General features: G+C 32.4%; 1 protein-coding gene across 1 annotated transcript; it reads left to right on the plus strand.

The window, feature by feature from the left end:
• Positions 1 to 385: 385 nt before the first annotated feature.
• On the plus strand, positions 386 to 25,120 carry REDIC1 (regulator of DNA class I crossover intermediates 1). The gene is made up of 11 exons (XM_064491234.1): positions 386 to 506; positions 4,399 to 4,531; positions 5,170 to 5,218; positions 6,117 to 6,305; positions 8,409 to 8,524; positions 12,760 to 13,283; positions 13,524 to 13,593; positions 14,615 to 14,675; positions 16,151 to 16,214; positions 21,845 to 21,927; positions 24,659 to 25,120. Exons 1-11 carry the CDS (start codon positions 401 to 403, stop codon positions 25,118 to 25,120), a joined length of 1,857 nt encoding a protein of 618 aa, XP_064347304.1. The 5' UTR covers positions 386 to 400.
• The last annotated feature ends 302 nt before the right edge of the window (positions 25,121 to 25,422 follow it).

The following is a 25,422-nucleotide window of genomic DNA, read 5'->3' on the forward strand; positions in this document are numbered from 1 at the left end:
TACTCATTAGATGACTTTGGCTCATATTTTGGAGGAATAGAAGCTGTCAGATGAGAATTATCTCAGATTTCTAGCACCAGTTCTATAAACTATCTGAATCTTCACCCATCTTCTCTTTCTCTCCTGCAACTAAGGAAGTAGTTTCCCCCTGTCAAAGGAAGGTCTGTCTGTCTGTGATCTGGATTCCCTTTACTTCTGCAAGTTATAATGATTGATTTTAATTTATATGTAAAAATATAAAGAATGTGTCACAAGAATATAAAAATACCAAGTCAATTATTTGACAGCATTATTGCTTTTTATTATTTATGATTCTGCTTGGAACCATATGGTTGCTGCAATAACTTTCTATTTGTAATTACTTTAGGAATATTTTGAAAAGAAAAGGTTAAAATCAAAAATGAAATTACTGGGAGTTTTATCCCCTGTCAGAAATTCTGCTGTCAGTTTAGACCTCCTTAACCTATACATGGTAAATCAAATATCCTGCCAGAAGAAAACATCTGGTAAGTAAGTTTTTCTAATACCATTTTGTTTTGATTCTGGTATGACTGTAAGATTTCATTTTTTAATAAGTGTAATTTTAGAACTCAGTGTGGAAAGTGAACTAATTTTAAAACTTGGTTGCCCTCTTAGTAAGAAGCTTTGTTAATTTTTCTTAACATCTTTTGTTGCTTAATACATTTATTTTTAGGTTGTGTAAGTGTTATATAAAGTTAATTTTACAAGATATGGTTAGACTTATTATAATGCAGCTGTTTCAGTTAATACATTATTCTGTCTTGGCAGAAAGTAACCAAAGTTTAGCTAAAGAGCTGGAAATAAATACCTTTACTCTCTTAGACTGTTTAGAGACTTTGTTTGAAAGGAAGAGCTGAAAAGATTTTTGCCTCAGTGATTAGTCTGTGTTACACCTTGAATTATTTCTTAGGCACTCCTGAGTTGTTAACTATGGTAGTCGACTGCTTCAAAATAAAGTTCATTTTAGCCTGCATTTTGATTCTTTAAGTAAATAAAAAGTTTTATCAGAGTATATTTTTTTCTCTCTCAAGGGAACTTGTGTCTGATATTTAACTTTTAAACAAATGCTAAAGTGAAAGCTTAAAAAAATGATGGTTCATAAATGATGGATAGAAATTGATTATAGTGTTAGTATCCCCTCTTTTCCTTTCTCTTCCATTTTTGTTTCTCCCTCCACAGATGGCAATTTACACAAGTAAATTTAGTTACTAATTACTTTAGTGAAAAATACATTACTCATGGACTTTAGGAATAAAAGTTTTGTTATACATCTGTTTGATGTATTTACCTTTTATTTTCTTCACTTAAATAATAGTGTTATCAACTATAGTCATCACATTTTACATTAGATCCTTAGACTTTAATTATATCTTACAGCTGAAAGTTTGTGCCCTTTTACCAACCTCTCCCTTTTCCCCCTACTCTCCAGCCCCTGGTGACCACTTTTCTACTCTGTGTTTCTATGAGTTTGACTTTTATTTTTTTTTAAGATTTCACATGTAAATGATACCATACAGTATTTGTCTTTCTCTGTCTGGCTTATTTCACTTAGCATACTGTCTTCGAGGTCCATCCATGTTGTCACAAATGGCAGGATTTCCTTCTTTCTCATGGATGAAGGATATTTCATTTTATCTATCTGTCTGTCTGTCTATCTATCTATCTACACCACATCTTTATCCATTCACCTATTGACACACTTAGGTTGCTTCTATATCTTGGCTACTGTGAATAATATTGCTGTGGGCATGGGAGTACAGATAGCTCTTCCACGTCATTTCATTTGGATACATACATAGAAGTGGGATTGCTGAATCATGTCGCAGTTTTGCCCTCAATTATTTGAGGAACCTCCATACTGTTCTCCATAGTTGCTACAGCAATTTACATTCCCATCACAGTGCCCAAGGGTTCCCTTTTCTCCACAGTCTTGTCAACACTTATCTCATGTCTTTTTGATAATAGTCATTCTGACAGGTGTGAGAAAGTATTGTGGTTTTGATTTCCATTTCTCTGGTGATTAGTGGTGTTGAGCACTTTTTTGTGTATCTACTGGCCATTTGTGTGTCTTCTTTGTAAAAATGTCTATTCAGGTCCTCCTCCCTTTTTAAGTTTGATTGTCTGTTTTTTGCTAATGAGTTATATGAGTTCTCTACATATGATTTGCAAATATTTTCTCCCATTCCATAGGTTGCCTTTGTATTTCATTAATGTTTTCTTTTGCTGTGCAGAAGCTTTTTAGTTTAATGTAGCTCCATTTGTTTACTTTTGCTTTTGTTGCCTTTGCTTTTTGTGTCAAACCCAAAAATCATTGTCAAGATGTATGTCAAGGAGCTTACCCTTTATGTTTTCTTCTAGGAGTTTTATGGCTTCGGGTTTTATAATTGTCTTTAATCCATTTTGAGTTGATTTTTGTGTATGGTGTAAGATAGGACTCCACTTTCATTTTTTTGCATGTGCTGCCAGTGATGAAATTACCTTTATGTATTTTCTTTCTCCCTCACTTTCTTTTCACTCATATATTCAACATATATTTATTAAATACTTACCATAAGTATTGAGTTGGATGCTGGAAATAGAACGGAAAGTGACAGGGTCAAGACATGCTTCCCCAAAGTATAGCACCTTGGCATTTTGAATATTTTAAGCGAACAAAATTGAGAAGCAGCATGTGCAGGAAGGAGTCTCATGTGAGAGGTGCCCTATTCCTGGAGGAAAGGAGCATCTTTATCTTCAAGTCAGAGGGACACTGAGAGGGATCTAAATGGACAGGTCTGCTGTTGCCCTCAGTGTACTACACTTTGCTCATCCTTTTTTTTTTGTATGACTTTCTACACTTCATCAAACTTAGTATAAAATTGCTTAGGTTTAACCACTACTTTGGGTCTTTATTTCTTTATAAAGTTTTCCACGTAAAACTTATGTTGAATAAATTTGTATACTCTTCTCTTGTTAGTCTGTCTTTTGTTCCAGGAGTCCCAGCTGAGAGTTTAGAAAGGTAGAGAATAGAGACATTTTTACTCTCCTACAAAAGGAAGACTTTATTAGTCAGGACTCATGGCTGCAAATGACAGGCATTTTAAAATACATACTTAATGTTATAAACTGAATTTTTGTGTCCTCCCACCCCAAATTTATATGTTGAAATTGTCACCCTTAATGTGACGGTATCAGGAGCTAGGGCCTTTAGGAGGTGAGTAGGTCATTAGTGTGGAAGCCCTCGTGAATGGAATGGTACCCTTTTAAAAAAGACCCCAGAGAGCTCTCTGACTCCTACCACCTGAGGACACAGGGAGAAGACACCTCTCTGTGTAACAGGAAGGATGTCCTTACCAGGCACCAAATCTGCCAGCACTTGATCTTGGACTGTCCAGACTCTAGACTGAGGAATAAATTTCTGTTGTTTATTATCAACCCAGTCTATGGTATTCTGTTACAGCAGCCTTGAGTGGACCAAGGCATTTAACTAAAGGGAAGGGCAGTGGCGCAGCTGGGCCTCAGAAACAGCTTGAGTCAGGGACTTGACTACAACCAAGATTCTTTCTCACTTCAGACACTAGCTTCATTCTCTCAGACTTTCTTCATTGTTAAGGCCTAAAATGTTAACCTTAAAAAACTAATATTGCTCATCTCACCTAGTTTGACCAGCAGAGAAGTATTGAGAGTTGTTTCTCTGGTTCTGAATTTTTAAATTTGAAGGATGTTGCCTTGGCCTACTGTTGCCAGGTCTCAGCAGTGGAACAATTACTTATAACCAGAGGGATGATATACAGTTATTGATTCATCTTGAGTCAGATGGCTCCTCCTACACCAATTATTTTTTCCAGAAAGGCAAATTTTAATAAGAATATAGAAGGTCTCCACTAGAACTATATGCAGTTGGTGCATATATAAAAAGTATTTCTCAAAAAAGTACTGAACGAAATAGTGACTTATCCTATAAAGGGAGACAAGGATGCTGCTTCTATAAAGTTAAAAAATTTAGTGAGGGAAAGAGAGTTGGTCAAGCACAATAAACTATGGTAAGTGCTAGAATAAAGAACTTACATAAGTGCTGTGGGCGTGTATAACTCAGCATCTGATGTAGTCTGGGGGCCAGGGAAGTCTTGGAGGAAGAAGAAAGTAGAACTGAATTAGTAGAGCCCCTTTCAGGAGGAGTATGTAAGATGACGAAGAAAAAGAGATGAGTCGAATTATCTGTGGTAGCTGTATCATAATAACCTCTTCTAACATATGTAGAATATAGGTCTTCTTAGTGACTTTCTAAAATGTATATTTATCTAATGAACATAGCATATGAAACAATGCTTTTAAAAGACCTTATTATTCATTCTTATATTTTTTTATAAATTGTATTTGTAATTTTTGTCATTACAGAAACTGCGAGAAAACCAGTGCATGTAAATATGAATAGAGACATAAAGATGCCCCTAAGAAAACATGATTTGGAACTTCCAATGTCGCCTCACTGTGTACCATCTAACCTCTGCATTGATGATATAGAAAACAAGTAGGTTTTAGCTAAGTTGTGTATATTATTAAGTGTTTAAATAGGTAATTATTGACCCTTATTTATTGGAAAATATACAAAGGACTTAGCCTTCTAGCTACAGTTTTTGTTTGTTTGAATGTTACAGTGTTACTAAAGTCTTAAGACCTTTATCAAATGACTAAATGTCCATACTGTTTTTTGTACGTAGTTTGACTTTCCTTATCATAAAAATGTCTCTTTTTTTTAACATTTTTATTGATTTATAATCATTTTACAATGTTGTCAAATTCCAGTGTAGAGCACAATTTTTCAATTATACATGAACATATATATATTCATTGTCACATTCCTTTCTCGGTGAGCTACCATAAGATCTTGTATATATTTCCCTGTGCTATACAGTATAATCTTGTTTATCTATTCTACAATTTTGAAATCCCAGTCTATCTCTTCCCACCCCCCAACCCCTTGGGTCTCTCTTCTAATAAGATAATTTTTAGAAAACTCAGTAATGTTATGACTCTGGAATGATTTACTTAGAGTTCCATATAGTTTAGTATATTTGTGTAGAATAGTATAAATTTTAAATAGATATAAAAAGATGGCCTGTTTTATTGCCAGCTATATTTTTAACCTTAACATTTTACTTTTATTAGTAAATACTATCAAAGACTAGACAGCAAGGAAGAACTTGGCCCAGCTCAGGTGAGGTTTTTTTTTTAATTTTATTGATTATTTTAACAATTGTGACATGCCACCAGGTGATATAAATTTTTCAAATATTGGGGAAAACTAGTTATCCTTTAAAATTATTTTGTAGTCTTTGAAATTACTCTTTTAAAAGTTTTTAATGTAAGGAACCTTTACCTTAAGAATATTTTAACTGATCACTTATGAGAAACATTTTGGAGTTCTGGTAATGTAGACTAGGCCTATGTGTTCATAACATTTGATTCTGCTTGTTACTGACAAGGTGCACAGGATAAATCATTTGAGGATTTCTACTTTGGGTTTTATGTGATCATTGAGCAATTCATCTCTTCAAACACAATGACTGGATTAATTTATTTTATATCAAATTGTGGTATTCAATATTCACATTGATTCCAAGATTATTTTATTTCAAAGTATTGCAAATGATTTTTTTTTAGCAAATAAAATTTTAATCAGTTAGGAAGTGCATTAATTGTGATTAAAGCTTGAAATGTTTAGGTCTAATGCCATGTTATGAATTGTCCTTTCTCTCCTCTGATTTGCCGAAGTTAACTTGGAAAGGTAACAACAGTGATACTAAAATCTCTGAGAGGTCTTTTCACCTGAATTGTGGGTTAATAAATGTCAAGTTTCCTGTCTTTAGGATGTGGCATGTAGGAGAATGGTGCTTGAGGGGGGAAGGGGCCAAGGGTAATAAAGGCAGATGGAAAGGAGTTCTTAAGTTAGTTGGTAACCTCCTGTCTTAGTAAGTCCTGCCAATTATTGATTGGCTTGCCTTTCCTTGGGACATTTTTGGCAATCCATGACCTTTTTCACTGCTATTTTGGCTTTTCTATTCTGTAGTTTATACATTTTGGCAAATCAAATGATTGCATCTTATTTCCTATAGTCATCACAAGTCATGGACTCAAATAGAATGTCTGAACCTCAGTTCAACAGAACAGAAAACTGCAGTTTCACTCCACCATCTTTTTCAGCAGAATCATCTTCTAATAAAAATATCATAAAACAAAATTTCATTCCCAGAATAGCACCTAGTTCTCAGAAAGTTGCATATAAAAGAAAGCAGAATGAACAGGTACCTCTGAACCATGAAGCATTTTGATACCATTATATTTCTATGATGTGATCTTCTTCTCTTTTTATAGATTTAAAAAATATTAGCTGTGAATTGCTATAGATATAACCAAAGTAGGAGATAAGTTGTGTAATATTTCTTCCTAAGTCAAAAACTTAATTCTATGTGCTGTAGAAGATTATGAATCCAAAAACTGGAGTGTTCTTTAAAAATCTTTAAAAAATCATCTTTTTTATAAAATTGATAGTGAAATTGAAAATAGTTCAGTGTATTAAGTAGTGATCGATGATTATAATCACAGTGAATGACTAATTTGTGATGTCACAGTAGCCCAATAGTAATGACATGGAAAGGATCCTGTGAATAGGCATACATTAATCTTAATGATCATTGTATGCTCTAAAGTTACAAATGTAAAAAACATCTAAATTTTAAAATTCTGAAATATATCTTCCATGGAACATAGCAAATAGTGATCTTTTATGAAATTTATATAGAGTTTAAAAAATAAAATTATTAAAGTCATACTAATGTATAATAGTAGTGAGGAAGATGGTTATATAAACACTGTGTCTTAGTAACAAATATTTAGTTTTGAATTTCTCTCATTTTTAACATGCAGCAGTCTTACATGTTTATGTATTTATTATTTATAAATTAAGTTATAATTATAAATTTATATAGTTATCAATTATGGTATATTATAGTTATATGTAATATATAACATGATTCAATTTTATTAAAGTGTATTTTCTGTTTTTCAGAAAAGAGAAAATGAAGTATTATATTCCAATGATATGTGCTAGCTTTATTAATTTTAGGACTTAATTTTTGAAGGATGCAATGAAAAACATTAAATTACCCATTCAGTTTGTATTTTACAAAGACTAAAACTTGCATCCTAGATCAGCTTATAACTCATCTTTGTTCTGTTAAATAGTTCATAGGATAGAGAATGAAACTCTCTGTAATCTCTGCTTAAATAATCCCCTACTTATAGACTGCAGGTTAGTTATAATCTCCAGAGGGATAAATAATGTTATAGTTCACATAGCAGGAGAGAGCAAAGAGAGGCTAAAGTCCCAGTCCAAGTTATGTTATCACATGTGGAGTATCAGGGAAGTATTTAGTAGTTTATCTGGAGGGATTTCAAGAAAGAGAGAAGAATTAAAATGAAATGATAAGATACAAACAAAATGAGTTGAAAAAAACAAGTTAGAAGAAAAAGTGGCCTGGGGTTCACTGGTCCCTAGAGAAGTTGTATGTGAGCCAATCTATAAGATTCCCTTCTCTTTTGACTTTGTTTCTCACTTCAGGGGATGACTTTGTCTCTGCATATCTGCCGCCCTTTCTCTGAGGTTGAGATGTGACATGTATTATCAGACTTTTTCAGCTCTTTCTCACTTTAGACCTTTTTTTTTTAACTTTCAGCATCTCTTTTTGTCTCCCCTTCTTTTTTTTTTCTTCTATTTCTGTCATTGATCATCTTTGGAATTCTCTTTTCTGTTTCATGGCTTATAAATAATATATATTATAGATATAAATTATTATTGCTGAATAGATTATTATTGAGCCAATATAATATATTTCTATGGTACTTTGCACATTAACAAATGCATTATCTCATCTGCATTTCACAATAGTCTTCCAACATTTTCCTTATTTTGCTCTCAATGATACTGATATTCAGAAAGATTAAAGTAGCAGTCTAGAATTATTCAGTAAGTGGAAAATCTGAGATAAGTACAGTTGTTTTCTTGGGAGAGATTATGTATTTTCTGTCAGAGAAATTTAACTTTTATTTACCTAAGATTTTGGTGACCTGGGTGCTTTTTAAATCTTTTTTTTTTTTTTTTAACATTGGAGAAAATGGTTAGCTGACCATAGTATCAAGCCTGTTACTTTAATAATCATTCAAATACTAATATTGCTTTCATTGTTAGAACAGTATTTATTTTGTTTTCAATAAGGACACAATTACTTATTACACTAAAAAATACATTTTTTGAATATAGATGGTCACTTAAATGTTATTTAATGGTAAATTTAAATTGTATTTATGTACATTTACATTTTGGCATGTTCTTCCTTTCTTTTCTTCAGCTGAGTAATGTTAATTATTCTAATTCCTTGGTTTCTAAACTAAATGAAAGTCAAGATGCTCTCAGCTCATCATATGAAACTGCACAATTTGGAACATTATTTGAAAGATTAAATAGGTAAGTAAAAATGTTGACAGTAATAAAGAACCTGTAGCATTCTTTCTTTGAATTATTAATTTGATTTTAATGGACACAATTATCTTAGTTAGAAATGTAAACAGACCTAATTATTACTTCTAGGAAAAAAAAACACTAGAAATAAAATTTAGTATATAAGAATTTTTAAGTAATTATTTTCTAATGTACACATTTACCTTCTGTTTATTTAAAAAATATTTTGGGCCAAGGTGTTTTGCATCTGTTTTATAATCTCCATGAGTTACTAGTTTCTCTTACTGTGTCATAAACATATTAATTTCTTATTCATATTTATTATAGTTGATCAGTGCCCTATTTTTATTTTCTAGATGTCTGTGTATGAATCCTAGCTCTTTGTTTTAAAAATCCTTTAAACTTGTCAAACCAGTTTGAATTACTCTTGATAACTGTGGTGAGAAACCTTGACTCTGTAATCCTATTCCAGTCTTCCTCATGGCACCAGTTGCTTAAGCCAAAATAGAAGTTTTGCTTGATTCTTTCCTTTTCTCTAATTCCCAATATCCATTTCACCAACAAAGTATTGTCATTTCTATATCTAATAAACTTAAAAATTTTCTACTCATGTTTTCATCTCTACGGGTTCCATCCCACTGTAAGCAACCACTGCCTCTTACCTGGAGAATTGTAACAGCCACAAAACAGTTCTTGTTTCCTCTTTGCCCTGAGATCTTTTTTTTTTTTTTTTTTTACAACTTTATTAATGTATAATCAACATACACTGAACTGAACTTATCTAAAATGTGCATTTTGATACATTTTGACATATATGAACAAAAATGAACATATTTGTCATCTCCAGCAATTTTTGGGCACCTTAGTAATCCCTTCTGGTCATTTCACATCCCTTACCCCCATTACAAAGCAACTGCTGATCTGCTTTCTGTCATTAGCGATTAGTCTGTAAGTTGCATAATATATAGTAAGTTTCTCCCTTTTCTGGTCTAGCTTTTTTTCACTCAGCATAATTATTTTGAGATTCATCTATGTTGTTTATTGTGTGTTTAAGTCTGTTCCTTTTTATTACTAAGTAGTATTGCATTGTATGGACGTAGCATAACTTATTCATCTGTTGATGGACATTTGGTTTTTCCTCCCAGTTTTGGCTATTTCAGGCAAAGCTGCTATGAACATTGCTGCTATGAGATTTTTGTTTGGACATATGCTATCATTTCTTCTGTGTAAATATCTACAAGTGGAATGGATGGGTCATATGGTACTGTGTGTTTAACTTTTTAAGAAGGTGGCAAACTGTTTCCCAGAGTGCTTTGTATTATTTTACATTCTCATCAGCAATGTAAATCTCTCTCTTCTTTTTGTTCTCTTCTCTTATGGTTTGATGACTAGAGAAGTTCCTTTAACATTTGTTGTAAAGCTGGTTTGGTGGTTCTGAATTCTTTTAGCTTTTGTTTATCTGTGAAGCTTTTGATTTCTCCATCAAATCTGAATGAGAGCCTTGCTGAATAGAGTATTCTTGGTTGTAAGCATTTCCCTTTCATCAGTTTAAATATATCATGCCACTCCTTTCTGGCCTGTAGAGTTTCTCTTGAAAAATCAGCTGATAATCTTATGGGAGTTCCTTTGTATGTGATTTGTTGCTTCTGTCTTGCTGATTTTAATATTTTCTCCTTATCCTTAATTTTTGTCAATTTGATTACTACATGCCTCAATGTGTTCCTCTTTGGGTTAATCCTGTTTGGAACTCTCTGTACTTCCTGGACTTGGGTGACTATTTCCTTTCCCAAGTTAGGGAATTTTTTGGCTGTTATCTCTTTGAATATTTTCTCAGGTCCTTTCTCTCTTCTCTTTCTCGGACCCCTATAACATGAATATTAGTGCGCTTCATGTTGTCCCAGAGTTCTCTTAAACTATCCTTATTTTTTTTTTCATTCTTTTTTCTGTTCTACAGTAGTGATTTCCATTAATCTGACTTTTAGCTCACTGATCTGTTCTTCTGCCTCATTTAGTCTATTCTTGGTTCCTTCTAGCCTGTTATTCTTTTCAGTAATTATATTCTTCAACTCTGTTTGGGCATTCGTTATATTTGCTAATTCTTTGTTAAAAATTTTCCTCTGTGTATTTGTACTCCTCTGAACATCTTCATCATCATTACTCTAAACTCTTTCTTGAATAGATTGCCCCAATTTTACTTTTGTATTTAGAATCTTTAAATGTTTCTTACTGCTCTTTTTAGAAATAAAACTCTGCATGATTTTGACCTCTTTGTACCTTTCAAGTCTTAGGTCGTAAGTTTTCTTTTACTGATTCTAGTATAGTTTTATTCCTCCTTTTTTTATTTCTCAAACATGCTGCAAGTCTTGCATTTGTGCTTATTATTCCATTCTCCTGGTGTATGCTTGCTCCTTTCTTCACACGTCTAACCATTCTGTATCTTTAGTTTATTTATCACTTCCTTATTAGGAACTTTCCTGACCATACTATCTGAAATAGGATCTCCAACATGTTATTCCATCATGTGATCTTCTAGCATCTATAACCATCTTTTTTATTTGTTTACTTCTTTTATCCATTGTACTTATTAATGGTTAGTTATCTTATCTATTTGTTATCTTTCTTCAGTAGAATATAAGCTGTATGTCTCCTTATGATACAGTAGGCTTATATTAAATACCATAATTTTAATGAATTTTGTATTTACCTATAAGAAAAAATAGATTGTTAAAGAAGTTGGATTGATTTGTCTTAAGATTTAAAAATTTTAAGCATCATTTCTCTCTTCCGTTTTTACAAGCAGCAATCCTTCTAAACATTTAGTCCCCAACTCAAATGTCAGATACCTCATTTTTCTTAAGCAAAACAATTTCTTCTATTTTCTGTAGTAACACTTGGCTGTAGGATAGTGCTTATCAATTTCTAATTTTTCTTGCCTCTTCTAAACTATTTCTTGTGAGCAATGAATGTGCACTATGCACGTCTTTATTACCTAGATCTTTCAGTTAGTGATTCTCCTAAATCTGAATGCTTAAAATATGTTTTAAAAATAATGACTTAACATTTGTAAGTATGCTTTCTAACTTATGGTGTGCTCTTACATTTATTTTCTTATTTAGAGTAATAGAAATTTCTCTGATGTTAATGGTATATATTATTGCATACTATATAGGTTATGTCTTTTGATATAACAGAATAGCATTATTCTGCCCCCAGACACCAATAAGACCCATATTGATAAGTGAAGAATCATGATCTGTGAGATTCATGGACAAAACATCTCTTTCTCTTTAATATCAAACTGAAATGTTTTGTCTCTCTGTCCCCAACACATGGCACAGTGCCTAGAACAGAGTAGTAGGTATTCCTGCTAATTAAATATTTAATAAATATCTTAAAAATAAAATTGGAAATCAGAGTCTTCTGTGTTTCTTTTCTAAATTTCTTTGGTACCTCCAATCTCTGACCAAAAAAAAAAAAAAAAAACAAAAAAAAAAAACTTAATTCCAAGTAAATTTATAGCTAGTCAGTGGCAGCAAAATTCAGAATATCTTGATTTCTAATTATTTTCTATGATAACTTTTATTCTTTTATACAAGTCGGACATAACTTAGAATTATAATTTCTCCACTAGAAGGGAACTTGCAAGCTAACTCGTTTAACCTTTTCATCTAATTCACTTTATCTCTTGGATTTATTATTTATGTATGAATTTGTATCTATATTGCTCTTCCTTGGGCACTTCAGTTGTTTTGTTAGGTTGAGTTCCTTGATAGGTTAGGGAATATCCATTATAATGTTCTCATAACTATTTTATTTGATGCTTTAACATTGGGGATAATATTTCTCTCTGCAGTCCTCAAAATATCTTTCTCAGGCTAAATGGAGCAACATTTCTGTACAGTGGTTATCCAGGTTATTCTCTAGATATTATTACAGGAGACATACTATATATTAGTCATATTTTGTTTTGTTTGTATAACATAAGTTGAACCACATACTAGTTTTCCATGTTGAAATACTAAACTAAGTGCAGATTATTTTTATATTCACTAAGGCATTGGAAGAGTATATTTGACAAATTTCCACCCAAAGCAATATTTATTTAAATTAAAAAAACGAAAACATAGTCTAGGTAAATGTTAGTAGTACTCAACATGTTCTCTAAAAATTTAACTGTAGGTGTTTCTACACGAGAATGTTCTATGTTTTTCTTGCTAAATATGTTTTTATTTACCCCAAAGTCCAGGAAATAGAGATGTCCTTACTGGGAGACCTACTATAGTTATAGGTAAAGATTGTGGAAGCATGGATGAGAGAAGACAGTCAGACTTCATTACTGAAAAAAAATCATTGCAGCATATTTGGGGAGAAAACCGAGAAGAGGCTTCAGATGAAGATGTAAACCAGCCACTCTCCAGCCTTCAATCAGAGAATTCTGCCTCTTTTATTAGTGAAAATATAATTAATTTGTTAGACATCGATCAGCAGAAGATAAAGAAAACCTTTGATGGGTGTGGTTATGACAACATGGGAGATATTTGTGCAGTCGTTAGTTCTGATAAAAACCATTTCACAGATCGATACATTAGAAGTATTTTTACAGATCCAGATTTGACTTTTACTAATTCTGCTTTTAATAAAGAACGTTATCCAGAAAAGTGTCAACCAAACAAGAACTGTCAGAAAGAGTACAACAATAGTGAAAGACATAATTTTAGTACGTCTTTTGAGAAGGATTATTACCCATCCAGCTCTGATAAAAAAGGTTGGTGTTATGTATAGAAAATGTAATCATCTATTGGGTTTTTTGTTTTCACTTTGTGTGTTTGTGTGTGTGTGTGTGTGTGTGTTTGGAGGAATATGAACTTAAAAATAAAATGACATTCTATTATATGACATTGTGGACCAGTGATATCCCTCTCTATGTGTCATGCTAATAAGCTTCAAATTAAAAAACAAATAGTCTACTAAAGTTTTAATGTAATGCATACTTTTATTTTTAAAGGAAAATTTGAAAGTGATTACCAAGAGAAGACACCACAGAAAAAGATACAGAAATATTCAGCAAGCCATATGTAAGTTTTTAGGTAAATCTGGGGAATGCAAATCAGGGTCTAGGATATAATGTATCTTGAAGGTTTGAACTAATGCAAAGTGAGGTAGGCATATTGCTGTCTGAGGCTCAGCTGACTGGTCTGATAAAGGCTTATCAGTTGTCAGAACCTTGGTAATATGGTGCTAGTTAAGAGTTTGGTCATATTTATCAGTGCAGAAATATATTTTTATTTGACTTAGTGTTAATTAGATTTGGGAAAACTGATTTATGTGTTCAGGAAACTTATTTCCCTACTAGAATGCCAATTTATTAATTTACCATAAGAAATAGAAGGGTCACATGTATAGGAATGCTTACTGGCATGATAAGCCTATTTTCTATCTTTCGGCAGCTCTCCATGGGAAGGTTGCTTGGTTAGTATAGAATCAGAACAAGGGAGTAACAGAATTCAAATGTTAATGGCATAAACAATTTATGGAAGTGAAATTATAGGTAATTAAAGAAAACTTGCAGCTTCAAATTATGCCTAACTTTCCTGGTAATTGTGATCTGGTCAAATCTTGGTAACTGAAAATACTGAACTAGCATAGATTTTTATTTTGGAAGAACTTTCTTATGGAAATATTTAAAATATCTATTATTAAAAAGAATAACTAGATGCCATTTTTATGAGATTGGCACAATGAATTAAAAAATTGTTTCACAAGTTATTTAATGAAATCAACAAATTAAATTTACTTTATTGTCTAGCCTCCAAATATTCAGAGACTTATGAGTGAAGAACAGATGTTAAACCTTGAATTTTAAAATGTGATTCATGAAAGTGGTTTAGAACATTCTCATCACATCAATAACATGTAAAATACCAAGATTGACCTACCTATAATGAAAAGGCTCCATAAAATGGAGATTATGAATATCTTTTATGAAACTTCCCTCATAATTCTGATCTGCAGCCAACTTTGAGAAGTATAATTTAGAATAATAATTTTTAGAGGGAATAAAGCAAATTCTAATACTGTCTTGTTTATGTCCCTTAGGGGTTATATCTCTTTGGAAGAATTGCATTCTAAGCAATCACAGGACTTTGGACGTGGTGAGGTAAAGTGTATCTTATGTTGTGTTTCCAAATAACTCATTTGTATTATCATGTCATATTTTAGTATTTGCAATTTACTTTGATTTAAGGTTAGCTTTTTTGAAAATTTTCTTTTTAGGCTCTTGTTCTTTTATATATAAATTGCTCTGGGGATGTTATAGCTTAGATCTAGAAATAAAATAAACAATATTTCAGAAACTGTAATGTACTTTATTTCAGACAGACCAATCTAGATAACATTCAAGTTCTTTCTGTAAGTCCTATAAAATTTCTTTCAAGATGAAATTGCTTTAGGTTTCAAAGTGCTACAGGTAAACATAGTAATATATTTAAGAATGCTGAAACGTCTATAATCATTGGTTATTTCAGTTGTAACCCTTGCTCGTAATAAGGATGTATGAGTCATCCAAAAACCCCAGAATACATATTCTTTTCAAGTGCACATGGAACATTCTCTAGTATAGACCATGTACTAGGACACAAAACAAGCTTCAATGAAATTAAGAGGGTAGAAATTATTTCAAGAATCTTTTCTGACCACAACAGTATGAAACTAGAAATCAAATACAGAAAGAAAACCAGGAAAAGAACAAACATGGACTAAAAAGAGGATGCTACTCAAAACCCAGTGGGTCAGCATGGAAATCAGAAAATACTTTGAGACAAATGACAATGAAAACATAACCTTACAAAATCTATGGGATGCAGCAAAAGCAGTCCTAAGAGGGAAGTTCATAGTGATACAAGCCTTCCTTAAATAAGAAAAATCTCAGTAGATTAAAAACAAAGTTTCTACTTTATAGAACAGGGAACAATTTTCAGTATCTCGTAATAACCTTTAGTGAAAAGAGATTTATCTAACGAGAGATTCATAGCCACATTCTCTAATAAAAATTTACTTAATAGAAATCAACAACAACAGAAGATGCTTAACCTCCCTTTTTGGAAATTAAGAAGCACTGTCAGTTTTAAAAAGAAAAGAAAAAAATTGAGAAAAATTAAAATATTATGAATTACATAGAAATTGATGAAAGTCAAAACCAATGGTGTATTCTTCAGAAAATGTATACCTCTCAGAGCTTTTATTTTAATATTTTAAAAAACCTGAAAATAAATGAACTGATACCTATCTTAAGAAATTAGGACGAGAATAACAGAGTAAGTGGATTGCTTTAATATCTTTGTCTTTTTTCCACTGCATTTACTAGGGTTACCTGAAGCCTTTCTCTTTTTGTCAGTAATCCATCCCTTGGCAGATAACTATTCTTTTGCTCACTCTTTCAAAACCAACTTTAATTTTGTTTCATTTTATTGTTCATCACAGGCAAATTTTTCTTTGTCGTTTTAAAATCACCTTTGTTGAATTAAAGTACTATGAAGGAAGAATGCAGTATGATGAATTGGTGTGGTTAAAAGGGAGATATAAATGTGAATATCATTGTATATACTGAGAATTGTTAAACTTTTGTTTTTCTAGATTTTGGTGGAAGAAAGAGGAATGTGTTCTTTAAAAGGCAGAGCAATGTCTGCTAAGAAAAACTGTCAGTATAACTGTAAGTGAATTTTATTTTTTTACAAAAATTAACATTTAAATGGAAATCAGTTAAATTATAAGATATTTTTTAGATTTTTGCAGCAAATATGTTTTATAGGTACCTTAGAATATGCTAGTAATGCAATTGGCTTTTTAAAATTAATTTTATCTTCTATAAAATGATATACATGAAGAGTATATATCATGTATATATACAGCTTAATGAATAATAAGAAAACAGATATTCTTGTTCTTAGTTTGTAGCTTAAGAAATAATACATAATCAGTACTTTTGATTGTCTTCTTAATTGCATTTCTTATCCTGCCCGCTAGAGGTAACTATTATCTTCAATTTTTTTTTTTTTTTTTGGTGATATCACACATAGGCTTTTCCAGTTGCTTGGTTTTGGGCTTTCTATAAACTGAGGCAAACTGTATATTTTTCTGAAACTTCCCTTTTTTCTTTTCACCCAGTAATATATTTTGAGGGTCATCCACTCTGATACTTGTAACACGGGTACATTTCATTATTTGTTTCCTGCTATGCAGCCTTCTGTTGTGTGAATGATGCATAATCTATTTATGCATCTCCTGGCAATGATTATTTACACTGTTTTGTATATTTTGCTATGATAAACAATGCTACTTTGGCAATTCTTGACATTTCTCTTGGCACACATCCATAAAAACTTCCTCTAGGGTATCGTTTATGTGATATGCACTCTTCTAAGTCATGCAAAATTGTTTTCCAAAGTAGAAGTGCCAGTTTAAACTTCCACAAGCAATAAGTAGGAGTCTTAGTTGTTACATATTCTCACTTTCACTGGGTCAGCTTTTTATCATTGCTGGCAGTGTGATATCTCACTGTAATTTTAATTTATATTTCCTACTATTGATTAGGTTCATTGGCCATCCATGTTTCGTCTGTAACATGCCTTCAATGTCTATTGCCCATGTTCCTTTTAGGAAGTTTGTCTTTCCTTATGGAATGTGTCTTTTGTCTATCTATGTCCTATATGTTTTTTATATATTCTAGATTTGAATTGCTTGTAGACTTGTGTGTAGTAAATACTTCATATTTGAGTGGTCTTTTTATTCTATACTGTCTTTTAATGGACAACACTTTCTGGCACTTTGCAGATATTTTGTGATAGAACGATTCTTCTATCTAGTCTGCTAGAAATCTTTGTAGACTTTTTCATTTAATTTAACTTTCGAACATGTAAAGAATTAATTTGATTTCTATCCCTGTCCTGTCTGCCCTACTTCCTTCTGCCTCACATGAGTAACTATTTTTGTTGGTTTGTTGTTTATCATTCCAGTGGTTTTTTTTCCCTGAAAATAAAGCCCTAAACATATAAATGCACCTGTATATGTATCTTCATTCCCTGCCTTTCTCACCCTTAATGTAATGTATGGTATTTTATTTAATACCGGATATTTTACAGATGAATTAAATGGATTAATCTGTTTAACAGATTTTCTATGTATTTTCTCATATAAGTACTGGACATTTACTCATCCTTTATCTATGACCATTTAGTAATCCATTGTGTGGGGGAACTATAGTTTACTCAGTCAGTGCCCTGCGGTGGATATTTGGGTTATTTCTAGTACCTCACTCTAACAACAGTGCTGCAGTGCACAACTTTGTGCACATGTCTTAATTGTAGAGGTACATTTTCAGGGTAATTTCTAGAAGTGGGATTGCTGAGTCAAAGGAGAGATACATGTGGGGGTTGTTGATAGTTATTGCCATAATTCGGTTTTGATAGATATTGCCAAATTCCCCGTTGTTTCATTTGGTGGTCCCTCTAGAAGTGTGCTTTTTATTCCACAGCCTCACCAACAAACTGTGGTCCAATTTAGGAATTTTTGTGACTCTTATAAACATTGAAGTTTGGGTTTGCACTTCTTTTTCTGTGAGTGAAGTTGGACATCTTTTTAAAATGTTTAATGGCTATTATCAATCTTTCCTTTTATACCTTTGGATTTAATTAGAAAGACTCTACACTCCTTGGTTACAAATGAATTCACTTATATTTTCTTCTAGTATCAGTATTATTTTATATTTTTACATTTATATGTTTTATCTATTAGGAGTTTATCCTGATTTAAGGTGTGAGGTAACCATCGATAGAAGTTTTTAAAATGCATCTTTTCCGTAGGTCTTTTTTACATGCGAAATTTTTTTATATACCAGTTTTCCATATATACTTGAGTCTGTTTGGGGGCTTTCTTTACTGTTCCATTGATCTCTCCTAGTCTTCATATGCTAATATCTCATTTTTTTTACTACGATTAGTTTATAGTAGGTTTAATTTCTAAAACAATGACACCTCCCTTTTCACTTTTTAGAGTTTTTCTGGCTTTTTTTCTTTTTTACATATAAACTTTAAAATCAACTTGTGTAACTCCAAGGAAATGTTTTATTTTTTATTAGGAAAATACTAAGTGTATATATTAACTAAGTGTGAATTGTCATCGTACTGATGTTGAGTAGTCCTTTCTAGGAATAAGGATGTCTTTTTATTAATTCAGTCTAATTTTATATCTTAAATAGCTGTTTAAAATGCCTTTCCACTTTCAAGTGTTCCTCAAGTAGCTTCTGCATGTCTCTTGTTAGATTTAGCTGTAGGTAAGTTTTGTCGTTTTTGTTCCTACTTTAGTGTGAATGCACACCCCATGTTTCTACATGAAGAGTCTGAATTTTGGACTTAGGCGCATGTGTGTTGATTATTTGATTGATAGTTTTTTTAAGAGGTGATTTTGAAGCAATCAGTAATTTCAGGAAGAGTGATTCTTAGCATCTGTGAAAATGATTATTACTTTGATTATTACTTTCTCTTCATATGTCTTTTTTTATTGTGGTCAAAAACACATAATGTAAAATTCACCCTTCAAAATATTTCCGAGGGTACAGTATACCTTCCCTTCTTCCCAGCCTCTGGCAAACACTATTCTATTTCTATGAGTTTGAATAATTTAATATTTCTCTTACAAGAGGAATCATACAGTATTTGTCTTTTTGTGACTGACTTATTTCACTCAGCATAATGTCCTCAAGTTTCATCCATATTGTAGCATATGACAGGATTTCCTTCTTTTATAATGCTGACTGATATTCCATTTTATCTATAAGCCCACATTTTCTACATCCATTCATTTGTCAGGAGACATTTAGGTTGCTTTCATTTCTTGACTATTGTAATTAATACTGCGGTGAACATGGGTGTACAAATATCTCTTCAAGATTCTGTTTTCACTTCTTTTGGATATAAACCTAGAAATGGGATTGCTGCATCATGCGGAAGTTCTATTTTAAAATTTTTGAAGAACATTGATACTGTTTTTCCATATCAGTTACACCATTCTTCATTCCTGCTAGTAGTGCACCAGGGTTCCAATTTCTCCACATCTGTGTCAACACTTACTGTTTTCTGTTTTGTTTTTTTTTTCTCAGTGAGTGGCCATCCTAATGGGTGTGAGGTGATATCTCATTGTGGTATAGATCTTTTAAAATAGTGAATTTTGCTAATGGATTTAGCGATTTGGAACATCCCAGCATTCCTATTATAAATCCCGCCAAGTCATGACGTATTATGATTCTGTTTACTATTCTATTTTAATTTTAAATTTAAAAATGTTAAAATTGATGTAAGATTTTTGCATTGATATTATGATATTGGTCTGTAAAGTGTGTGTGTATGTATGTGCATGTGCAGTCTTCCTCATATTTTGGTATTAATGTTATACCAGGTTCACAAAAAAAATTTAAGTTCATATATGTAAAAATTGAGGCTATTTGAAAGCTTTCTTGAAATTTGAATTACCTCTTCTCCACCCCAGTCCCATTGCCTTATTACATATCCTAATCACTTCATAACTTGATTATTGGGTTAATCTCCTAACTGACGTGCTTTCATACAGTTTCACGCTTCTTCAATACATCCCCAGTTAGATGCCTTGGTGGATGGTCTAAACTTCCTTTAATATTAAAGTGTGCCCGTACACTTCCTTTTCCCCCGTCCCAAATGCTGGTTTTCATCTTCCCTTTTTTGAAGTTGTTTACTCATCTTCCAAAGCCTATTCTTTATACTTGCGCTTTCTCACTCTTCACCAGTCTCTTTCCCTAGAGCTCACCGCACTTAGGTCTCTGCTGCTTTGGTAACTTACATGACTCCACTGTTGCACTAAATCTTGTGACTATTTCAGAAATTAATTGTATGTCTTTTTCTCCGTCTTAAGATTCTGAACATTTTGAGCATTATGGTCATATATTCCTAAAAGCTGTTACCGTGCCTTACATAAGGCACTTAATAAGTGTTGAATTTATATTTTAATCTGCTTATCGTTTCTTACACTGTTAGAAGGAAGACATCCATTTAAAGATGTTTATCTTCCCTACCAATAACTATGGGTTTACTGTACCTATGAACTGAATGAACCTTATTGTGGGGGATCATGTTGTTAGTAAAATCCTACCGTTCACTTTTCTGTACTCTGCTTTCCGCTGTTGAGGAGAACCTGCTTTGTGAGGGTGTAAATTCTTTTTGGAAGGATAAACTAAGGGTGACTGAGTTTACCTAAGTTCTCTCTACGTCTCGGCTGACTGCTGGTTAGATTCTGTTACAGAAAGCATTGGTTCTGATCCGAGATAGGAATACATAGTGCTTATGGTCTGTTGCATGTAGGAAGGCATGTGGTTTGTTATGTGTTGTTGGACCACATCCCATTACCTTTTGCTTCTTTTTGATAGCAAATCCCTTTTCACAAACAGGTAAGGGAGTGATTGATTCTACTGTTGATCTGTAGTGTTTGTGTGTTCTAAGGAGTCATGACCTATTTCTCAGGCCCATTTTTAAACTTTACTTGCAATCGTAAGAGAACAAATTAAACAGATACTGAAAGACTAACATACTACATGCTTTGAGTTGATTTTTTAAATACAGTTTTAAAAAAATTGTCACAGCATCATATGTCAATAAATTATATAGTATCTTTTTTATATTATCTTGAATTCATAAGTGGCTTTAAAATTATACATTTATGAAATTATATTATAGGTTAATACAGTTTTTTTTTAAATTTATTTCTTTTTGGTGGGGAGATGGTAATTAGGTTTTTATATGTTTATTTTTAATGGAGGTACTGGGGACTGAACCCAGGACCTCGTGCATGCTAGGCAAGCACTCTACTACAAGCTCTACCCTCCCCCTTAATATAGTTTTGATTATATGGTGAAGCTTTATTTACTAGATTAGCAAATGTCTGGTAATTTGAGACTTAGTAAACTTGGCTTATTCCTCCTTTCTACAGGTTGAAACTTTAAATTATTTGTTTATAAAAAATGGTTCATATGTTAGAAAAAAATCAATTCAATTTTCTCCCTTCTCCTTTCTTCCTTTAGGTTTTATGCCATTATTTTACTTGTAGATACACATCTTGTGTGTGTAGAATAAACCCATAACAACCTGTCAGAAATGCAAGCTGCCAAGTATCCAAAGTTCTAGCTAGTTTTGGCACACTTTAAATGCTCCGCACTGTGTCAGCTAAACTTACTTCACTAGCAGGTATCTTCTGCTTATCTATGTATTAATAAATACCATTTATCACAAATTGAATCTTTATTTTCAGATCTCGATTCTTCACAGAGTAGTCAGTCTACTGGGTACTCTCCAAGGCCAACAGATAGTTGTTTCAGTTCCAGTTCAGAGATGGTAAGTTATGCTCTTTATTTTTTTTTACTTATTAATATATGCTCTACTAATTTGGAATGATTTGTATTTTTCATAGTTTACCTTTTCATTCTGGAAAAAACTAGTTGAGAGATTGAATAGTGAAAATAAATGTAAACAAAAGTATGAAAATACTAAAAATACAAGAAGAATATAAATTAAAATGTAAGTGTGCATCATTCATTCATATTTACAAAGATGATGAATGTGTTCAGTGTTATTTATAAAACCCAGTCTCATCAAAATGAATGTGTGTACGTGAGTGATAAAGTTGTGTTTCTTTTTAAAAGAATCTATTCACAATAATTGAAAACCTGAAACAACGCAGAATATGTACAAAAAGAAAGTCTCAAGGCTTATATGAAAAAAACTATAAAATGTTATTATAATCTGAGTACTTGGAGTGACATATTTAATGCTCAGAGGGAACCGTATTCTGAAGAGTTGGAATGACACTTTCTATTCTGAGTGAGTTTCTCACAAATTACGTGTTTAAATGGAATTCTCCATTCATACTTCATTTTCATTTCATCTGCTTTTTGGCTCTGGCTTGCTGTTCAAACTGCTCTTGCTAAGGAAGGACACCAGTGACCTCTAATGGTGCCAAATTCATCGGACATTTTTCAGTTTTTACTTTACAAGAATCTCTAATAATATTAGTAGAAATGATCATTATCTTTTCTTGGAACGTTTTCTTCACTTTGCCTTTGTGATACACACTATCTTAGTTTCCTTCATACCTCTCTGAATGCTTCTTTATTCCTTTGCCTACTTCTCTCCCACCCTTCCCTACGTACAAATATTGTAATGTTTAGGGTTTACTCCAGGACCCTTTTCTTCTCTTAACCTACACTCCAAACTCTAGATGACGTTACACACTGCAGTGACTTTACATGCTATTGCCTGGTTGACGGCAATTCTCAACTTTATGATTTTAGTCCAGACCCTTAATTAGATGTCCTATTTCTTGGATTATCTTCTTGGATATTTCACAAAAATCTTTATTTTCACACCCCAAACTGAAGACCACTGATCTTCTCCCCAGATCAGTTTTTCTCATGCTTCCCATATTAGTAGGTACCTTTTCTATCCACTCGGTTGCTCGTGCCAGAAACTTTAGTTTGTCATTTCTTTCTGTCTCCTCTGCCTCCCTTAACCTCATTCATTCCATCGCTTCACCCAGTCAATTCAGCCTCCAAAATAAATTGCGTATTTATCTATTTCTCTCAACTGCTGGTGTTAGTACGTTAATCTAAGATACCTTCATCTTGTGCTTGAACTATTGTGGTTGTTGCCCAAGAGATCTCCTACTTCACTCTTGCCCTGCTTTTTCCCCAGTTAGCAGCCATCATGATCTTTGGAAAACTTAAATTGAATGATGTTATTCCTATATTTAACTACTCAGTGAGTACCTGTTTCACTGTAGACTCTGAACTGCTTACAGTGACTGTAGTCCATGTGTGATCTGTGATCTGGCCTCCGGCTACATCTCCAGCTTCTCATATTCACCCTCTTTCACACTTCACACACACTGACATTGCGGTTTCCTAGCTTAGTCTCTTTTCTGCTTCAGGGCATTTATGTGTCCTGTTTCCTCTGTTATTCATCCTTTAGGGCTCAGCTTAAATAGTCAAAAATTTTTTTGTAAGCCCCTACTTGGCTCTTTGATCTAAATTAGGCCCCTCAGTTATGCTCTAGAAGTGCTTCATGCTTGCTCTTCAGAATGTTTTTCTCAAGTTGTAATTCCATATGCTTGTGTGTAGCTATTTGATTAATGTCATTTCCACCCATGAGAATGTGTGCTGTATGAGGGCAGCAACCATGTCTGCTTCACTCATGTTGCAGATGCTAAATGATGATTTATTTCTTGAGTAAGTAAATGTATTGATCCTGTTTTCTCTAATGTATGCCAAGCCAGTTTCAGGGTTATTTCTGGGGCTTACTTTTTCTGTTTTAGTGCCAATCAGCTGAGACCAATACCTGATTTTAGGATTTTTTATGTTAACTTTGCTTTTTAATTTTAACTTGAATAATCAATACTTTTATATAAGATTTTCATTAAGAGAGTATTTTGGTTAGTTCAGTAATTAAAAGTTCTATTTTTAATGCATTTGAAAAATTCAAGCTACTAAATTGGAGTCTGGATGTTTTTAAAGTTCTTAAAATTTTACTTTTTAGATAACAGTTGTGATATTAATTGCTACTTAACTTCCTGCTCGCTGATATTCTTCCTGAATCTTCTTTGAGACTGAGCCCATGAAAGATAAAATACAGATTTTTTTTTTTTACTTAATGGGTTAATGAGTTAATAAGAACAAGTTATATGTGTTTCTTCTTCTTTCAAAGTTTTACTTCTACTCCATTCTTTTTAAGTGGTTGAAGAGTGTGTGTTGTATATCGTTTCCTCTGTGTGAAAAGGTAGGAGGAGGAAGTAGCCTATGATTAAGGCACTAATAAAAAACAAAAGTTCTCTTTTCAGTGCCTTTGCATTTTTAATACAAGGATTATTATTATTGTTCATGCTATTGTAAAATCCATAACCTCCTTGATTTAAAAAAGATCAAAAATCTAGGTTGATTTGCCACTTCCCAAAGTCTCTTCTGTATTTTGAGGTTTTCTGTAATGTGAATTTTAAGAATGTCTCCTTTGAAGTGATTGAATGATTTTTTAAAATTTAAGCATCATTTACAGCACAATTACTAATTTTTTTTAGCCATCTGAAGATGAAGATCAAATATTGCATCAAACTGAAGATTCAAATAAGAGATCCATCAAAACCAAAGAAACAACTAGTAATTTTAATTTAGAAAGCATGGGAAAACTTCCATGTGATAGGATTACTAAAAACAACGCCAATTTTCATAAACAATGTGAGAGTTTTCACCAGCTTTCAATGAAAAATAATACAGATCAGTTTCCACAGCCTCAGTGTAATAACTCAGCACACATATTGCATAACAAAACCAGTAATAACTACATTCTACAGTTTGCAAGATGTGATGCATGGGCACAAACAGAGAGTGAGCCTGTAATGGAAGGAAAATTAGATGCTGCTGTACAGTGTGATATAATTTCAAAATGTAAATGTAGAAGTGATGTGGCTTCTTTTTGTAATGTTGAAAGGTGCAATGAAAATATTAAGGCCGATACCACTGGAGGGCAGACAGTCCTTTAAAACAGCTAATATTCTAAAATCTCAGCCCGAGATTTAACATTTGACTTGATGTTTAGGATTTCATTAGCATAATAAAGAAAGAAAATTTTTGTAGTTAAACAGGTGGTGAAAGTATTTGGAAGATACGTTTGTTTTAAAATTTTTAATATTGTTAATTTATGCATTTAGTTTCATGTAGATATTTTAATAGCTTTAGTATATTTTAAAGTTTTTAGAAAATAATACATATGTAGACTTACTATCTGTCATTATTATGGTGGTTATTCATTATATTATGACATGTTGCTGTTTGTAGATTAAGG

The sequence above is a fragment of the Camelus dromedarius genome, chromosome 11 (assembly GCF_036321535.1).
Source record: "Camelus dromedarius isolate mCamDro1 chromosome 11, mCamDro1.pat, whole genome shotgun sequence".
In the NCBI taxonomy this organism is placed as follows: Eukaryota; Metazoa; Chordata; class Mammalia; order Artiodactyla; family Camelidae; genus Camelus; species Camelus dromedarius.

Coding starts and splice junctions, on each gene's coding strand:
- REDIC1 (XM_064491234.1), top strand. CDS start 401: ATGAAATTACTGGGAGTTTTATCCCCTGTCAGAAATTCTGCTGTCAGT. Junction 5,219..6,116: donor AAGAACTTGGCCCAGCTCAG/GTGAGGTTTTTT, acceptor TATTTCCTATAG/TCATCACAAGTCATGGACTC. Junction 8,525..12,759: donor TTATTTGAAAGATTAAATAG/GTAAGTAAAAAT, acceptor TTTACCCCAAAG/TCCAGGAAATAGAGATGTCC.